Genomic DNA, 18,183 nt, shown 5'->3' on the forward strand with positions numbered 1-18,183 from the left:
TATTTCAATGTCATTCAGCACTTTCCTCTGAATATTCTAATGTCAAGCAACAGTTTGAACACCATTGTTATAACATCAAACTGTGACAGCATATTGTTTGCAGAGAGATATTTTAAATTAAGGGATTGTAATCCAACCCAAACAATTTGGTGGGGTTTGTCACCTACGTGTGCTCTGAAACCATCTGAGCTGAAGAAGGCTTCCAATTTTAATTGGCTCAACAGGGCAGGCGCCCATGCTGATTGCTCAAAATAAGACCCTTTAGAAAAATACAAAATACTTAGTGGTTCTAATGTAGAGAGTGAATTCTTAAATACAGTAGACTGAGCAGGAAGGTGCAGTGGATTTCTCACCAGGTGAAGAACAGCAAGTAAATTTCAAGCCAGAGGGTCAAGCATTTTATCTTGTTAAAGAGAAAAAGACCAGTTAACAAATGACTTCTGACTAACAAGACTTTTTTGCTGTTTTCTTCTTGGAACAGGTGGGAGATTTGCCAGCAGAATTTAAATCCAGTCTGGAATTTTAAAATACCGAGTTCTAGAATACCAGCTGTGCTTCAGATTCACCTACCCAAAACTGATCCAGATTTAAAATCGGGCCTCATTTTATTTGAGCTGATTTCTGTTTCTTTGGCACAGTTTAATACGGAGTACAGGCAGCTAACAATGGAAGCCTTTTGGAAAAAGGACAACTGTTAATCATACAGCAAAAATGAATTCCGTGCAGTACCACGCTATCCAATAAAAATCCAATCGGAAAGGAAACAATATCTGCTCTGTTTTGAAATGCTTAGTGTTCACGTGTACTGAGCCCGCAATTAGAATTTATTGCTTTATTTACACAATCCCCAAACTGGAGAACAGTTCAGGAAGTTTCCAGGAAAATACAACTGATAACCCAGAAACAATGCTTCATCCCAGATAATCGGGGAAGTCAGAAAAAAAAGATGCACCCAGGAAGGACACAGCAACCAAACCCAAATGTATATGCAAGATGAATCTGATGGCTCAATTTCCAAAGGGGTTTTAGATGTTGCAGACTTTTGAGACAGCACACTATTTCAGCTCCTATGCAGAGGCTGTCATCAGGATATCAATACATGGTAGCCATACCCACCACCTCCTCTAATAACATGCAAGTGAAGATCCCATAACAGCTGCCATATTTTCAGTTGGCAGCTTGAGAATGAAGGACAGGATACTATTACAGTATACACACATCCCACTTTCAAGGATGACGGAAGATGTGAAAAGCAGAGATACCAGACACTTTGAGCTAGCCATTAATCAGAAATGAAATAAGAGACAGAAACCTGCCCTCAAATATGTCTACTTTTCCTTGGATCCCTTGAAACTTAAACTAATTCCTGCACTGTTCTATCATTTCCATTTTGACAATAGCAGAATGAGCTGGACCTTGGATACCCAGGTAAAAATGCATCTTAAGTGGTAGTGAACAAAAGGCAAAAGTAGATTCTCCACAGTATTTGATATTCTGACCTAGTGAGGTCAATACAACTGAATATCAGGGGTGTGCCTGGCACTGACCAATCAAGTATTAACCATCTGTCATAGTGCAACTCCCCCAACCTCCAAGACAATTTTCTACTCAAATGCTTTCATGTAGCATGAGTATTAAAAAAAGTTTACAGAACAGCACAAAGTGATCATGAAACACGACTGACGAAACGAGTTGCTAAAAAGATGCTACTTAAGCAAATAAATTGTACTGAAGGACCTTGAACATGAGGTGAAGGAGACTAGCCAAACAGCTTATAAACATAATCGTGCAGCACAGAAACGGACTTTTCAGTCCAACCAGCCCATGCTGACCATGATCCCAACTAAACTATTCACACCTTCCTGTGCTTGGCACATATCCCTCCAAACATTTCTTACTCAAGCACTTATGCAAATGAATTTTAAATGTTGCAACTGCACCTGTATCCACCACTTCCTGTGGAAGTTCATTCCACTCATTAACAACTTTTTTTAAAAAAGGCTTCTCCTTACATTTCTTCTGAAAGCAAGACACAATAATAGCCACTCTTAAGACATCTGGCATCTCATCCCTAGTTATAGATGAAAAATATTTCTGCAAGGTGCCTCACATTTTCCTGGAGATAGTGAGAACCGCAGAGCCACCAAGTGTGGAGCTGGAAAAAACACGGCAGGTCAAGCAGCATTAGAGGAGCAGGGGAGTCTATGTTTCAGGTCGGAACCTTTCATCAGGACTGGGGAGGGGGGTAGGGGGCTAAGAAATATATAGACAGAGGGTCTGGGGCTGGGGGAAAGGTAGCTGGGTTGACAATAGGTGGATGGAGGTATAAGGTGATTGTGATTGGTCAGTGGGAAGGGTGGATAGGTGGGAAGGAAGATGAACAGGTTAGGTCAGATCCAGGGACGGGGTGGAGAGAGAGGACTGGACCTGGGACTGGGAGCAGGGTTTGAAAACTAGTGAGCTCTATGTCAAGACCATGTGGTTGTAAGCTCCTCAGGCAGAAGACAAGGTACTCTTTCTCCAGTTTACATGTGGTCTTTTGATGGTGGAGGCAGTGCAGGATGGACATGCTGTTGGGGGAGTTGAAATGACTGGCAACGGGAAGGTGGGACTGATTGGAGCGTACAGATCACAAATGCTCCCTGAATCAGTCCCCAAATTTGCACTCGGTCTCTCCAATGCAGAGGAGACCACATCAAGAGCAATGGATGCACTAAATCAGGTTAGAGAAAATGCAGGCAAATTTCCTCCCTAACTTCCCACAGAGTCATGGGACACACTACATCTGGTACCAGAGATTTACCCACCTTAACATTTTGTAAGACTTCCAGCACTGCTACTACTGTAGTGTGAACGGTTTTCAAAACAACAATAGTTTTGAGTTCTCTGGCCTCCATTTGTTTCTCCACAGTATAAACAGATGTGAAATATTCATTTAACATATCTCCCATCTCCTGAGGTTCGACACAAAGGCAACCCCTTTGATCGTTAGGGGGCCCGGCTTTCTCTCTAGTTGGTCTCCTGCTCTTAGCATACTTGTAGAATGTCTTTGGATTATCCTTAACCTTATCTGTCAAGGCTTTCATATCACCCCTCTTTGCCCTCCTGATCTCCCTCTTAAGAATGCCACTAAACTCTTTATATTGTTTGAGAGATTCATTTGAACCCAGTTGTTTGTATCTATTCTTGACTAGAACCTCAATACCTTTATCCATCCATTGTTTCCTAATCATACCAGTCTTACCTTTCTAACAGGCATGATTTGGAGATGCTGGTGTTGGATTGGGGTGTACAAAGTTAAAAATCACACAACACCAGATTATAGTCCAACCGGTTTAATTGGAAGGACATTAGCTTTCGGAGCGATGCTCGTTCAATCACCTGATGAAGGAACGTTGCTCCGAAAGCTAGTGTGCTTCCAATTAAACCTGTTGGACTATAACCTGGTGTTGTGTGATTTTTAACTTTCTTACAGGAACATACTGCCTCTGAACTCTTGCTATCACAATTTTGAAGGCCTCCCACTTATCAGACATCTCTTTACCCAGGAACAGTCTACACCAATCAACTTTTGAAAGGTCTCACAAAATTAAAATTTGCCTTACTTCAATTGAAAATTTTAGCTTTCATGGAAGGGGATTCCTTTTCCATAACTATTTTAACACTAACAGAATAATGATCACTGGACTCAAAGCATCCTACTGTCACTTCAGTCACTTGCCCTGCCTTATTTTGGAGAAAATGAGGACTGCAGATACGGGAGATCAGAGTTGAGATTGGGGTGCTAGAAAAGCAGAAGTCAGGCAGCATCCAAGAAGCAAGAGAATTGATGTTTTGGGCAAGAGCCCTGGGCTCTTGCCTGAAACATTGATTCTCCTGCCTTATTTTGCTCCTTCCATGGTCGAGGGATTTACATGTTGATGAAAGAAAATTTTCTTGGACACAATTAAATTCTTCACATCCAGACCTCTAGCACTATGGTACTCCCAGTCAATGTTTGGAAAGTTAAAATCACATATTACAACCTTATTAATCTTATATATATCCAAGATCTCTCTACACATTTCTTTAATTTCCCTCTAACTTTTTTTCTGCAGGAGGTGGGGGGAGGGAAGGACCTACAATACTAATCCTTCAACATGATCATTCCTCTCTAATTTCAATCTATATATGACAATCTGACAATTTTTCAGAAATATCTTCTCTAGTTACACTAGTAATGTTTTCCTTAATCACTCTACTCCCCCGCTCCCACTCCCTCCGTTTCTAATATCTGAAACTCAGAACGTTGAACAGCCAGTCCTGTCCATCCCTCAGACACATTTCTGTCATAGCTGTGATGTCCCAATCCCATGTTCACAAACATACCCTGACTTCATCTGCCCTACCTCTTGAGGACCCTTGCATTTAAATAAATGCCATTCAATTCATCAGTGTTAGTTAATTCTCTTGACTTGTTCTTTTCAGATTGAGGACACAGTCTTCATGTGTCTTTCTATTAACTCTGCTACTTAGGATTGCTCCAACAACCCCACCACATAGCTTAGTCTCCCTTAACAGAACCAGCAACTCTACTCGGTAGGATATTAGTCTTTTTCCAGTTCAGGTAAAGCCCATCATTTTTGAACAGATCCTTTCTGTCCCAGAAGAGATCCCAGTGATCAAAGGACCTGAATCCCTGAACGTTACACCACATCTTTAGCCACTGATTTATCTTCTGTCCTTTTATTCCTCCCCTCATTTGAGCTTGGAACCGAGAGTAAACCAGAGGTCACTACTTTTGAGGCTCTATTTGTTAATCTTCTATCCAACCCCATATACACTCTGTAAAGCCTAACTATGAAGCTCCACCCCAGCACAGCCAGTGCAATTATAAATCACAGCAACCACACGTCGTCCTACTACTGTCCTCGGCTTAAGACAGATAGCTTGATTGCATGATCGTTCAGGGCTTATTTTAGGTCCCTTCATCTCCCTTACCTTTGACTGATCCATCAGCAGTTCGACCAGCTCACCATGCGCCTTCTCGAACTTACCAGAACTCGCGCCGGAAGTCCCGCCCCCACCTCCTGCACGCTCCCAGTGGCTGCTGGCCTGGACGCTCTCCCTTTCGATTGGTGCAACCGTCGGTCCATCCGCGGATGGCGTCCCCCCCGCCCCTACACTTCGCATTAGCCCGGACCATCCGCTTCCTCCTTTCTGATTAGTCCACCCTGTAGTCCATCGTCGGAATGGTTCCCGCCTCCAATTCTTATTCGTCAGGGCTTCACTTTCCATTAGTCCAATTGCCCGTCTATCATCCGGTGGTTGATCCGTCCCCGCCTTCGGGGTCACGACCGTCACAATTTTCACATTCAATTGGCTCACAGACCAATCCATCAACCGAAGTCCATCCCGCCTCCAAACCGTCGCACACCATTGGACCGCCCCTTAGATATCCCATTTCGATTGGTTAGCCTCCCGTCAATTACTCGACATTCCCGCCCATGCCCGTGCTCCCGCTCGTTCATTGGCCGAATATGGGCAGTAGGGCTGTCAACCAGGACGATATGGCCAATTGGAAGAACGGCCCCGCCCTAATCCGGCTCACTCGAGTCCACGGGTCGGCCTGACTTTACCAAGGGAACATTCTAGAGCACAGCTGTACCAGACAGTTTACTTTAAGGGTCTTCATAAACAACTTGCCAACAGGATTGAAATGGAATGTGTTACGTGACTATTAAGATGTTGAGAAGCATATTAGGTGGAACATGCCCTGTGTATTGCAAATTATATAATTAATGTTTTAACTCAGTTTTTTGTATGGTGTTTATTTTTAAAAATGAATAAAGGATATTTCTAGAAATAAATAATACTAACACCCCCACAACTAATTTCTAATTCTGTACTTGACAGGATGTGCAAATTTTAAAATGCTTACAAAGCAAATCAGAACTTTGATTCATTGAATCCCTACTGTATGGAAGCAGGCCATTCAGCCCATACTGACCCCACCAGGACCCACCCCCCCCCCCCCTCCCATACCCTGCAACCCTGAATTTTCCATGGTTAATTCATCCCTGGACACTATGAATTATTTAGCATGGCCAATCCACCTAACCTGCACCACTTTGGACTGTGGGAGGAAACTGGAGCACCTGGAGGAAATCCACGTAGACACAGGGAGAACGTGCAAACTCCACACAGACAATCGCCCGAGGCTGGAATCAAACCCTGGTCCTTCGTGCTGTGAGACAGTAATGTTAACCACTAAGCCACCATGACACCTAATTTGATTTGAAAATTGCAGAATATGCAATACAATTCAACCTGCCTTTGCAGGACATATCCAATTGATATGATTGTAACCATCGTAACATTCACACACACATTCCATGTCGGATCTTAGGCCCCCCAGCAGTTGTGGGCGAAAATGATCAAAAGACTGGAATAGGACAGAAAAGATAGAGAAGGGTGTCAGGGTTGGAGAAGGTTATCAAATTTATTACTCATTCTGATAAAGGATCACTGGACTGATTGTTAACTCTGCTTTCTCTCCATAGATGCTGCCAGATCTGCTGAGTTTCTCCAGCGATTTCTGTTTTTGTTTCAGACCGTTGACCCTGTTGGGCTTTAATTAAGCTCAAGGTTGCTGTTCATACCATCTTCAAATCCTTCCTAAAGTATATTCACAGTTCATTTTATTTTGAAACCATCAAAGCTTCAACATGTCCTGTGGGAGAGAGTTCCACATGCTCACCACACTGAGTATAGAATTTGCCCTGATTTCCCCTTTGGATTTATTCATAGTTTTGGATTCTCCGACATGTGTAAAAATTTCCTCCACTGCCTATTACCTGCTTCTCCTTTCTTCTTGCCTCATTTTTAAAATTTTATTTTTAGAATTCAAAGCCCTGAAAATAATCCCTTTTGAGGAGACTGATTGACTCCTTAGCTGGCTCACGGTAAAGTTCTTAAATTGTCTTCTAGGCTCCTGTGAATCACTTCAGGGAACATTTTACAATATTTAGGGATGCTCAATGAATGTAAAGTTGTGGTGCAGGCAGGTGGACTTTCATCTGAAAATGAAGAATGTGCAGGGTTATGGCAGAAGAAGCCAAGTGTTCTTTTGCAAATTGTTCTTTTGTAAGCCAGTGCAGAAATGATGTGGCGAATTGTCTCCTGTGTGTTAATTAAACTGTGACACAAAATAAGTGTAAGACAAGTTGCAAGAGGGATACAAACAATTTTCAGAGGAACATTGATAGATTAAATAAATGAGCAAAAAAATAGGCAAATTGAGTATTATGTGGGAAAATGTGAAGTTGTTCAGTTTGGAAGGCAGAACAAAAGGACAGTATTGTTAAATGGAGAAAAATTACAGAAAGCAGCAATCTAAAGAGACTTAGGTGTACTCATGCACGAAACACAAAAAACTAGCACACAGGGGCAGCAGGTAATCTGGAAGGCTAATGGAATGCCGTCCCGTAGTACAAGAGTAGGGAAGTTTTACTGTTACAGTACAAGTTGCTTGGCAAGATCACATTTTGGTCTCTGGTGTTATTCATTGGAGGCAGTTCACAGAAGGCTCACTAAGGATGATTCCTGGTATGGGGAGAGAGATTGTCTTATGACCAAAGACTAATCAGTTTGGGACTGGGGTTTAGAAGAATGAGCGGTGACCTTATTTGAAACATAGGTAATTCTTAAGGGCCTTGACAGTGTAAGTGTGGAGAGGATGTTTCTCCTCATGGAAGAGTCTAGGACCAGGCGGCATAGTTTTAGAATAACAGGACACCAATTTAAGACTTCATTTAGGAGGATTGCCACAGAGAGCTGTATGGGCAGAGTCCTTGTGCATATTAATACTGAGATGGATAGATTCTAGATCATTGGGGAAATCAAGGGTGAGGGGGAAAGGTCAGCAAAATGGATGTGAAGAAGGTTGGATAAGCCACAATCCTATTGAATAGCAGAGCAGGTTCAAGAGGCCAAATTGACTAGTTCTGATCCTATATCTGTATTCTTAATTGCAAGCTTTGATTATAGCAGATCTCCTGAACATTGGGTCCCATGATACTCTTGTGTCTATGGGACAGTGGCACGCATCGAAACATAGTTCATAAACAGAACCAAAGCAGGTAACTACAAATCCCAGAGGGCAATGCTACATGATGCCGTATGCCGCGATTCTGCTTTCCGATTGGCTCGGGCAGACAGGGAACTACAAATCCCAGAGGGTGATGCTCCACGTAAAGTTCTTCCTCAATTGATTGTTCGGGGCTGGCAGAGGAACTACAAATCCCAGAGGGCGCTGCTCCCGACCGCCGCCCCCCGATTCGCCCGAGTGGTCACGTGACCGGGAAGAGCTTGCTTTTCGTGAGTCACCCCTGTCACCCAAAATAAAATCCCACCCCGTCCCAAAAAAAAAGCCCAAAAATCATTGCAGCGACCTCGACAGTGCCGTCAACCATCGAGTGCAGAGAAGCGGTAAAGGTTGAGTGGAGGGGGAAGCGAAGCGATGGAGAAGGTGTTCGCCGGGTTGAGGCAGGGCCGCTTTCCTTGGAGCTGGGGGCCGTTTCGCGCGCTGCCCGTTTCGAACGTTTTTCAAATCCAACGGCCCCAACGGTCGCTGGCCGGCGGCGACGGCCCCGCGCCTGCGCGGTGGTCGCTGCGCGCCGGCCGCCGGCTCCCCTGCTCACAACCGCTGTCGTCCGCCCGCCTTTCAGGGATGTCCCGAGAGGAGTTTAACCCCTCCCGGCCCACCACCGACTGGAAAGTGGCGAAAAGTAAGTACCCACCGCCCCCCACCACCCCATCCTTTTTAACCACCGAACTTCCGAACCAAGTAGTGCATTTAGCCATCGCACCTGCTGACAATAAAAGAGTGAGATTCCTCACCTCAGGAGGGCACATTCAAATCTTGCCAAATTCGAGAGGGAACAACAATTTACACTAGAGCAGTGGAAACAAAAGCAGGCACTATGATTGATTTGATAAGTGGCTGGTTACAAACAATGCACCAAGTTCAAGAAGAAGAGTCACCGGACTTGAAAGGTTGGCACTTTCTCTCTCCACAGCCTCACCTGAGAGTTTCTGCCGCAATTTCTGTTTTTGCATCAAAGAACTACTGTCCTCCACAGTTTCACTTTGTCCGGGTAAGGTGTGACTCCTGAACTGCCCCTTTTTGTCCACAGGCGAAGGATGTGAGTACATAAAAGTCAGCAAGCTGGAAGGGCAATCTTGGTTGACAGCGCATTTGGGATTGTACAACAATTGCTGTCCCATTAGAATAGAATATCTTTCACTGTCTCACTATAGTCGTTTCTGAAATCTTTTCCAATAACGATCGGATGATCATTTTAACTTGCTCTGGATTTTATTTCAAAATAGATGGTTGTTTGAAAAAAATGTTATTGGAGTTCGTAGAGAGCAACCTGTTGCAATGGTAAGTTAAAGTGTGCACTTTGCTCACTTTCCACAGAATCCCTACAGTGTGGGAACAGTCTAATCGGTCCAACAAGACCACACCGATCTTCCGAAGATCGTGCCACCCAGGCTCAATCCAACCTTATAATCTTGTATTTTAGCAAGTTTTGAGAAAATTTGTATCTCCAGTTGAGGTTCTGGATGTAGGTTTGCTTGCTGAGCTGGAAGGTTTATTTTCAGATGTTTTGTCATCATACTAGGTAACATCTTCAGTGAGCGTCCGGATGGAGCTCAGTGAGCAAACCTACGTCCAGTCTTGCATTTTCCATGGCTAACACTCCAAACGTCCCCCCTGAACACCTTTGGCAACTTATCATGGCCAATCCACCTAACTTGCACATCTCTGTTACCATGGGAGGAAGCTGGAGCACCCGATGGAAACCCACACAAGCATGGGGAGAATCTGCAAACTCACACACACACACACACACACGTGGAATTGAACCCCGGGACCCTGACGCTGTAAGGCAGCTGTGTGAATCACTGACTCACCCATGTTTCCCTGGTTTTCCTTAAACAAAATACTCATTCACTGAGTTCTTTTCATGTTAATAGTTTGTTTAGCTTTTTCTCACTCTGAGAGATGACATTTATTGCTGTGAGTGTGCATGCTCCTGGTAGTCAACAGGCACAGCTTCTAGTTTTGTTTTTGAGAACTTTATCACAATAGCATTCTCAGTTACAATTGACAAAACCTGGCTCAGGCGAATGCACAGTTTGATTTTTTTTATTCCTGATTATAACTGCAGAGAAGGCAGTATCCTGTTACCAAGTGCTCTTTTATTTACTTGTGCACAGTACTGTGGCTGTGGCCAGTCAGCTTGGAGTCAGTCCCCTGAACTGAGGAGATTCTAAATCCCTGTTAATTTTATAAAACTTTTATCAAATGGTACAAAATACAAACAGTTAACAATACATAATAAACAGCAGTTTACAAGTAACAGCGATTTACACTGCACAACCAGTGCACAGGGAAGTCAGGACGAACCTCAAAAAAGGAAATAGTAAACGCAAACAGATACAAAACAGTCCAATAAACTGAACAGTAAAACAGTGTATACTTCACACCCACCCCTGGCAACCTGACAAATCACCTGTCCCTCCCACCTTCCAGCCACAAGTCAGTCCATACCAATGCACCACCCAGCCTATGGACTGCCCCGATGCACCTTCTGGCCACCTCTACGACAGCCCATCCCTATACCTCCCTGGGACAAAGGCACTCCGGCAGCCCACACGTCTTTTGGTCCTTGACATGGCCCTATGCACCTTCTGGCTCTCAGTCTGTCCTAATACACCTTCTGGTCACCTCTAGGCAAGTCCAGCCTGCCCCTTTCTTGGGGCAATGGTGCTCAGGGGAGCCTACGCACCCTCCGGTTTTCAGGGATACCAGCATCAGGCTGGCCTACTCACCTTCCTGTATACGGGACGGCCAGCCCAACCTCTCAGGGAGACAGTTTTCAGGAGGACCCGTGAGCCTCCCTGCTCACACTAAGGCCTGCCAGACCTAGGGACACACGAGACAGTGCCGGTGATAAAATCAAACAGCCTGACGGCAGAGTGCACACCTCACAGCAGAGTCCATATCTGATGGCAGAGTCCACTCCAGCATGTAGCAAATGCTCACTCACAGCACATGCACAGATGTTCAGTCTTTACAGAGGCCTGGTCCACCCACAGAGGGCTAGGCCTACTCACAGAAGAACGGTTCACTTGATAAGGTGCAGTTGACTGACAAAGGCTCAGTCCAACCACCAAAAAAACATGATAAGCCAGAGTGTAAGGGCTAAGCCCTGCCACAAAACCAGTGTAGTCCTTTCTCAAAATAAACCAATAAAAAAGGAGTAGCACACAGGCTGCAACAGTTCCCTAGTGAAAACTGATATACAGCAGTTATACATTGACTGTGAAGATCAGTCTGCTCAGAAATCTGGTACCCCAGCTAGCTCAGAGTCAGTCCCCTGAACTGGGGAGATTCTAAATTTCCTGTTCATATTTTTTTTTTTAAAATCAGTCCTCAATAAAAAGGAATACCAGTTAACAAACTGCCTATATAATTCAGCCAATGAGTTTTGAGAAAGATTTGTAGCTCAGGTTGAGGTTCTGGATGTAGGTTTGCTCGCTGAGCTGGAAAGTTTGTCTACAGATGTTTTGTCACCATACTAGGTAATTTCATCAGTGAGCCTCCAGATAAAGCACTGATGGTATGTCCTTCTTTCTACTTATGTGTTTAGGTTTCCTTGGGTTGGTGATGTCATTTCCTGTGGTGACATCGTTTCCTGTGATTGTCATTTCCTGTCCTTTTTCTCAGCGGGTGGTAAATGGGATCCAAGTCAATGTGTTGTTTATAGAGTTCTGGTTGGAATGCCATGCTTCTGAGAGTTCTAGTGTGTGTCTCTGTTTGGCTTGTCTTAGGATGGATGTGTCGTCTCAGTCAAAGTGGTGTCCTTCCTCATCTGTATGTAAGGATACTAATGAGAGTGGGTCATGTCTCTTTGTGGCTAGTTGATGTTCATGTATCCTGGTGGCTAGTTTTCTGCCTGTGTCTGGCCAAGGAAACACTGATTACACTATTAGAAGAATCAAAGACACAGACACCAAACACCACCAACTTCATCTGCAAGAACAGTATCGTCAAGCTAGTGGACCTATGCCTTACCACACTTCACCTTCAACAACAAAACCTACAGACAAACCAATCGAACACCCATGGGATCTCCGATATCGGGGTTCTTAGCAGAGGCAGTAATGCAGAGACCCAAACAAACAGCTCTGCCACCAATCCAACCCAAACTTTGGGTCCGCTACGTGGATGACACCTTTGTCATCACTAAATGAAACAAATTAGAGGAAACCTTCAAGACCGTCAATAATACCCTTACTTGCGTAAAATTCACTAAAAAAGAGGAAAACAACAACAAACTGTCATTCCTAGATGTCGCAGTAGAGCGAATAGCCAATGGGGAACTTCAAACCAGCGTCTACAGGAGAACAACACATACAAGCCAAATACTGAACTATAGAAGTAATCATCCCAACATCCACAAACGAAGCTACATTACAACATGATTTCAACGAGCCACCACACATTGCAGCACAGAGGAACTACGAAGAGCAGAGGAAAATCACCTATACTGTGTATTTTTAAAAAAAACAGGTTCCCAATGAACATAGGCTGCCGATTTCTCAGCAACAAACCCCGTCCAGAAACCCTCGCCACTCTCCCGTACATCAAAAGACAGCTTGGAAATGACTGAGACTATTCAGACCTCTTGGCATCATGGTAGGCCACAAACCCACCAACACACTAAAACAGCAGCTTATGAACTTGCATGACTCTGTACAGACAACAAGCAAAACTAATATCATTTACAAAATACCTTGCAAGAACTGTAACAAACACTACATTGGACAAACAGGCAGAAAACTAGCCACCAGGATACATGAACATCAATTAGCCACAAAAAAAATGACCCACTCCCACTAGTATCCTTTACATACAGATGAGGAAGGACACCACTTTGACTGGGACAACACATTGCCTCCTAGGATAAGCCAAACAGAGACACACAAGAATGTCTAGAAGCATGGCACTCCAACCGGAACTCTGTCAACAACACATTGACTGACTTGGATCCCATTTAACCACCCCCTGAGAAAAAGAACAGGAAATGACATCACCACAGGAAATGGCATCACCAACCCAAGGAAACCTAAACACATAAGTAGAAAACGGGCCATACCACTAGTGCTTCATCCGGAGGCTCACTGATGATATTACCTAGTATTGTGACGAAATGTCTGAAAACGAACCTTCCAGTTCAGCGAGCAAACCTACATCCATAATTCAGCCAGTTTAGAAATCAGGTTCCCCAACAAAACAGAAACCAGCAGCAGTACACACTGGATGTGGGCAGCCAGCTCTGATTCAGTCCCCTGAACCGAGGAGATTCTAAATCCCCTGTTAATTTTTTTTAAAAATCCTGACTTTTTTATTAAACAGTACAAAACACAGTTAACAATAAACTGAAAGCAGCAATTCACAAAAAACCCCACTGTTTACAGGGGGAAAAGGGCAGCAAAGCCAAACCCCAAAGCCCACTGTTCAGCCAGTTTTCAGGAGGATGAGGACAAACCTCAAATCCCAGTTTCATTTATCACAAAGATAACATTAACCAACAGACAAGGCAGTGCACTTAAATGAGAAACTGTGCATACAACACAGACCCAAATAGCTATAAAAAAGGACACCCGACACCCGTGCACACCACATACTGATCCGACTATCCTTGGCTAGCCTTACTGCAAGACAGTCGTTGACCTACTGGTCTTTGGCCTCCCTGCGTACTGACCAACCCTCCCCAGACCCACTTTCCTCCAGGCTGGTTGTCAACCACCCAGCTCCCAGTCGCGCCATCTACTGATTGGACTACCCTGGGCCGCTTTCCTAAGAGCTGGCTGTCGGCCTTCTGGTCTCTGGCCACCCTGCGTACTGGCCGATCCTTCCCAAGCCTGCTTTCCTCCAGGCTGGTCGTCGACTACCCTGCTCCCAGTTGCCCCGTATACTGATCGAACTACCCGGGCCGCTTTCCCATGAGCTGGCTGTAAGCCTTCTGGTCTCTGGTCGCCCTGTCTACTGACTGACCCTCCCCAGCATTCGTTCGTCTGGTTGTCGGCCACTGGCTGCTTTCCTACCGTCAAGCTGTTGGCTTTCCAGCACCCTGCTACCTCATGTATTGACCCTTTCTGCTGACAAGCTTTCCTACTGACCAGCTTTCCTACGGACCAGCTCCAGCCTCCCCGTATATTGATCTGTCCTCCATCAGTCGGCCTTCCTACAGGCTGCCGTTGGTTGCCTGGCTCAGCCTCCCTATGTACTGACTGGCCTGCCCTATACCGGCTTTCCTGGGGGGATGCTATTAGTTGCCTGGCCCTACCTGCCCTGCATACTGCTAAGCTCCTCCTGGCCTCCTTTCCTCCAGTCTGGTCATTGACCCTCCCACCCCCAGCCAGTCTGTGTACTGGCTGCCCCTCCCCTGACTAGCTTTCCTATGGGAATACTTTCGGTTGCCTGGTCCCTAGCGATCCTGCATTCTAATAGACACCCCAGCCCGCTTTCCCACAAGGCCGGCCATTGATTCTCCAGCTTGTATGTTTTGGCTATCCCACTCTGGCCTGCACTCAAAACCAATTAATTTAAAACTCACCTGCTGTAACAGAATTCAAAATCCTCACAATACAGTTTCCAGTACGCAGCCAGAGTCCACACCCGAAGGCTAGGATGCAGCAAATGCTCACCTCCCAGCACACAGACCGGTGTTCAGTCTTCATAGAGGCATGGCCCATCCATAGAGAACCAGGCCCACTCACAGGAACACAGTAGTGTAAAGGTGCAGTTATCTCAGAGGGGTTTGGTCCACTCCCGAACTCCAGAATGCAGCAATTGCTCACCTCCCAGCGCACACACAGGTGTTCAGTCTTTACAGAGGCCGAGTCACCGACAAAGTGCCAGGCCTACACATACAGGAACAGCTCATCTGGAAAGATGCGGATGCATGACCTGTCCTAACTGCCAATCTTCCTTTCCACCTCTCCGCTCCACCCTCCTCTCTGACCTATCACCTTCATCCCAACTTCTATCCATCTATTGTACTCTTGGCTACCTTCTCCCCAGCCCCACCCCCCTCCCATTTATCTCTCCACCCCGGAGGCTCCCTGCCTTCATTCCTGATGAAGGGCTTTTGCCTGCAACATCGATTTTCCTGCTCCTCGGATGCTGCCTGACCTGCTGTGCTTTTCCAGCATCACTCTAATCTAGACAAAATTGACATTGTCCTTTTCTCAAAGTAATAGAGAAAAGAGTAACACACAGGCTGTAACCAGCCAGTGAAACAACAGTTCCCTCATGAGAACTTCCAAAAGGCCTTTGATAAGGTACCTCATGGGAGGCTGCTGAGTAAGCTGAGGGCCCATGGCGTTCAAGGTGAGCTACTGGCATGGATTGAGGATTGGCTGTCTGACAGAAGGTAGAGAGTTGGGACAAAAGGTTCTTTTTCAGAATGGCAGCTGGTGACAAATGGTGTCCCGCAGGGTTCAGTGTTGGGACTGCAGCTGTTCACTTTATATATTAATGATATGGATGAAGGGACTGGGGGCATTCAGGGGAAGTTCGCTAATGATACAAAGTTAGGCAGACAGGCAGGTAGTTCTGAGGAGGTGGGGAGGCTGCAGAAAGATTTAGACAGTTTAGGAGAGTGATCCAAGAAATGGCTGATGAAGTTCAATGTGAGCAAATGTGAGGTCTTGCACATTGGAAAAATGAATACAAGGATGGACTATTTTCTAAACGGTGAGAACATTCACAAAGCCAAAGTACAGAGGGATCTGGGAGTACTATTCTAGAATTCTTTGAAGGTTGACTTGCAGGTTGAGTCCCTGGTTAAGAAAGCAAATGTATCTCAAGAGGGTTGTATTGTAAAAGCAGCGATGTGCTACTGAGACTTTATAAAGCTCTGGTTAGGCCCCATTTAGAATACTGTGTCCAGTTTTGGACCCCTCACCTCAGGAAGGACATACTGGCACTGGAGCGTGTCCAGTGGAGATTCACACGGATGATCTCTGGAATGGCAGGCCTAACATATGATGAACGGCTGAGGATCCTGGGATGGTATTCATGAGAGTTTAGAAGGTTGAGGGGAGATCTGATAGAAACTTACAAGATAATGCATGGCATAGAAAGGGTGGATGCTGGGAATTTGTTTCCGTTAGGCGGGGATCCTAGGACCTGTGGGCATAGCCTTAGAATTAGAGGGGGTCAATTTAAAACGGAAATGAGGAGACATTCCTTCAGCTACAGAGTGGTGGGCCTGTGAAATTCATTGTCATGGAGCGCAGTGGAGGCGGGGATGTTACATGTCTTCAAGGCAGGGATTGATAAATTCTTAATCACGCAAGCAATGAAGGGATATGGGGGGAGTGTGGGTAAGTGGCATTGAAATACCCATCAGCCATGGTGGAGTGGACTCAATGGGCCAAATGGCCTTACTTCCACTCCTATGTCTGATAGTCTTATGGTCTTAACTGAGTTACACCTGAAACACATTGACTGTGAAGATCAGGCAGTTTAGAAATCAGTCCTCAATAAAAAAGGAATACCAGTTAACAAACAGTTTAGGAATCCGGTTCCGCCAAAAATAACAGAAACCAGCAGCAGTACACATTGGATGTAGTGTACTGAGGAGATTCTAAATCCGTTAATTTTTAAAAATATTTTCCTCCACACTTGCACCTAACAGTGGTAGTTCTTATATTTTCCCCACCACCAATGATATATGTGTGCAGGTTTGAGATACAGTGAAGAACAGCAAGTGCATAAACTTTTACTTATATTCCACCACCAGAAAGAGAGGAAACTATGTTTTCCAGTGTAGTAAAGGACAACTCCACCCACTCCCCCACTGCCCCAGCCAACTTTGCATACATGTCCTCTATGTGAGGGAGTGGATATTAATCCAGCTTTGAGAAGCTGTTTACTGTTTGCTTAAAATCCCCACAAAAACAAACTGAGAAGTCAGGCTTCACAATCGGTACAACTGGTGCTGTCAATTCCGCAAACTGCACTGGTTTGATGATTCCTTTGCTCTCAGCCTCCTGATTTCTGCTTCTACTTTTGCCCACAAGGCAAATGGCACTGAGTGGGCCTTACAAAATCGAGGAATTGCCTCCTGGTCAATAAGTAAGATAGTTTTGTCTCTTTGATAGTTGCAACTCCTTTCTGAAAAATATCTGGGTATTTCACTAGGACGTCACGAAGCAGCCATTTTCTAATCAAAAAATGTTGAGCCAATCTAGGTGAACCTTTCTCAACTAATTTTGCCTCAATAAATTTGGACCCTAGCCTCTTACTACCATCAGTGGTAACTGCACTAACCGCTTCTCATAGGAGACTGGAACTGAAGTCATACCCTTAATTTGCAATGGTTCGCCAGTGTATGTTCTCCGTCTGACTGAGGTCTTGCACAGACTTAAGGATTGGAGACCCGAGTGAATCTTGTTAAAAACAGATTCTGCAACCACAGATACAGCTGCTCCGGTATTGACCTCCATGGGTGACCATTTATTGAAACATTAATTTAATCAGTTCCGTTTTTGATGTCACTAAGCAATTTAATTGTTTCAACCCACATATAGGGGGACCTTCTAGGCTATGCACTCTCCTGGGTATCGGCCTGTGAGTTTTCTTACTCACGTTCTTGTAGGACTTCTTTACTCTCTCGAGTCTGCATACTGGTGGAAACTACAATGGCTTGCTGACCCAGATCCTGAAGAACATTTTAACCGCTTGGCAGAGGCTCAGCTTTGTTGTGAGGTTTTGCTGTGGGCTGTCTTAGGGTCCCTCTGCTCAGGATATGCCCTGTGTGAATGCCTACAGTCAAGTGGTGCTCCCCAAGCTCAGTTGGACAAGTGATGCTGTCCACTTCCATTGGGATGCCCTGTAGTTCCCATGCTCTACTTGCCACATTTTCTAATGACAAAGCCAGTTGCAGTGCATGTTTGAAGTCCTGTTGGGCTTCATCTAATAGATGCTTCTGTATGGTTATGTCATTAATCCCACATACCAAACAGTCTCTTAGCATCTCATTCATGGTTAATCCAAAATCACAGACCTCTGCTAGTTATCTTAACCTCATCAGAAATCCCAATATGGATTTTCCT

At 45.0% G+C, this 18,183-nt stretch overlaps 2 protein-coding genes across 7 annotated transcripts in view; one reads left to right on the forward strand and one right to left on the reverse strand.

Annotated features, from left to right (window-relative positions):
- The window catches only part of stip1 (stress-induced phosphoprotein 1), a 36,433-nt gene extending 27,965 nt beyond the window's left edge, over window positions 1-8,468 (reverse strand). Inside the window, exon 1 of one of the 2 annotated variants that reach the window (XM_087983744.1) lies at window positions 8,433-8,468. In XM_087983744.1, coding sequence (XP_087839870.1) covers window positions 8,433-8,453 — 21 coding nt within the window. In that variant the 5' untranslated portion in view covers window positions 8,454-8,468. Of the gene's footprint in view, window positions 1-4,980; window positions 5,065-8,432 lie in introns of those variants that run through there. The other variant, XM_043682594.2, reaches the window with a different exon arrangement.
- The window catches only part of LOC122543809 (uncharacterized), a 953,710-nt gene continuing 943,943 nt past the window's right edge, over window positions 8,417-18,183 (forward strand). For 4 of the 5 annotated variants that reach the window (XM_043682599.2, XM_087983745.1, XM_087983746.1 and 1 more), the window contains exon 1: window positions 8,417-8,768. In XM_043682599.2, coding sequence (XP_043538534.2) covers window positions 8,501-8,768 — 268 coding nt within the window. In that variant the 5' untranslated portion in view covers window positions 8,417-8,500. The remainder of the gene's footprint in view (window positions 8,769-18,183) is intronic. The other variant, XM_043682598.2, reaches the window with a different exon arrangement.

This window comes from Chiloscyllium plagiosum, unplaced genomic scaffold (assembly GCF_037043375.1).
Source record: "Chiloscyllium plagiosum isolate Xiang-an unplaced genomic scaffold, Cpla_swu_hap1 HiC_scaffold_46, whole genome shotgun sequence".
Classification (NCBI taxonomy): domain Eukaryota; kingdom Metazoa; phylum Chordata; class Chondrichthyes; order Orectolobiformes; family Hemiscylliidae; genus Chiloscyllium; species Chiloscyllium plagiosum.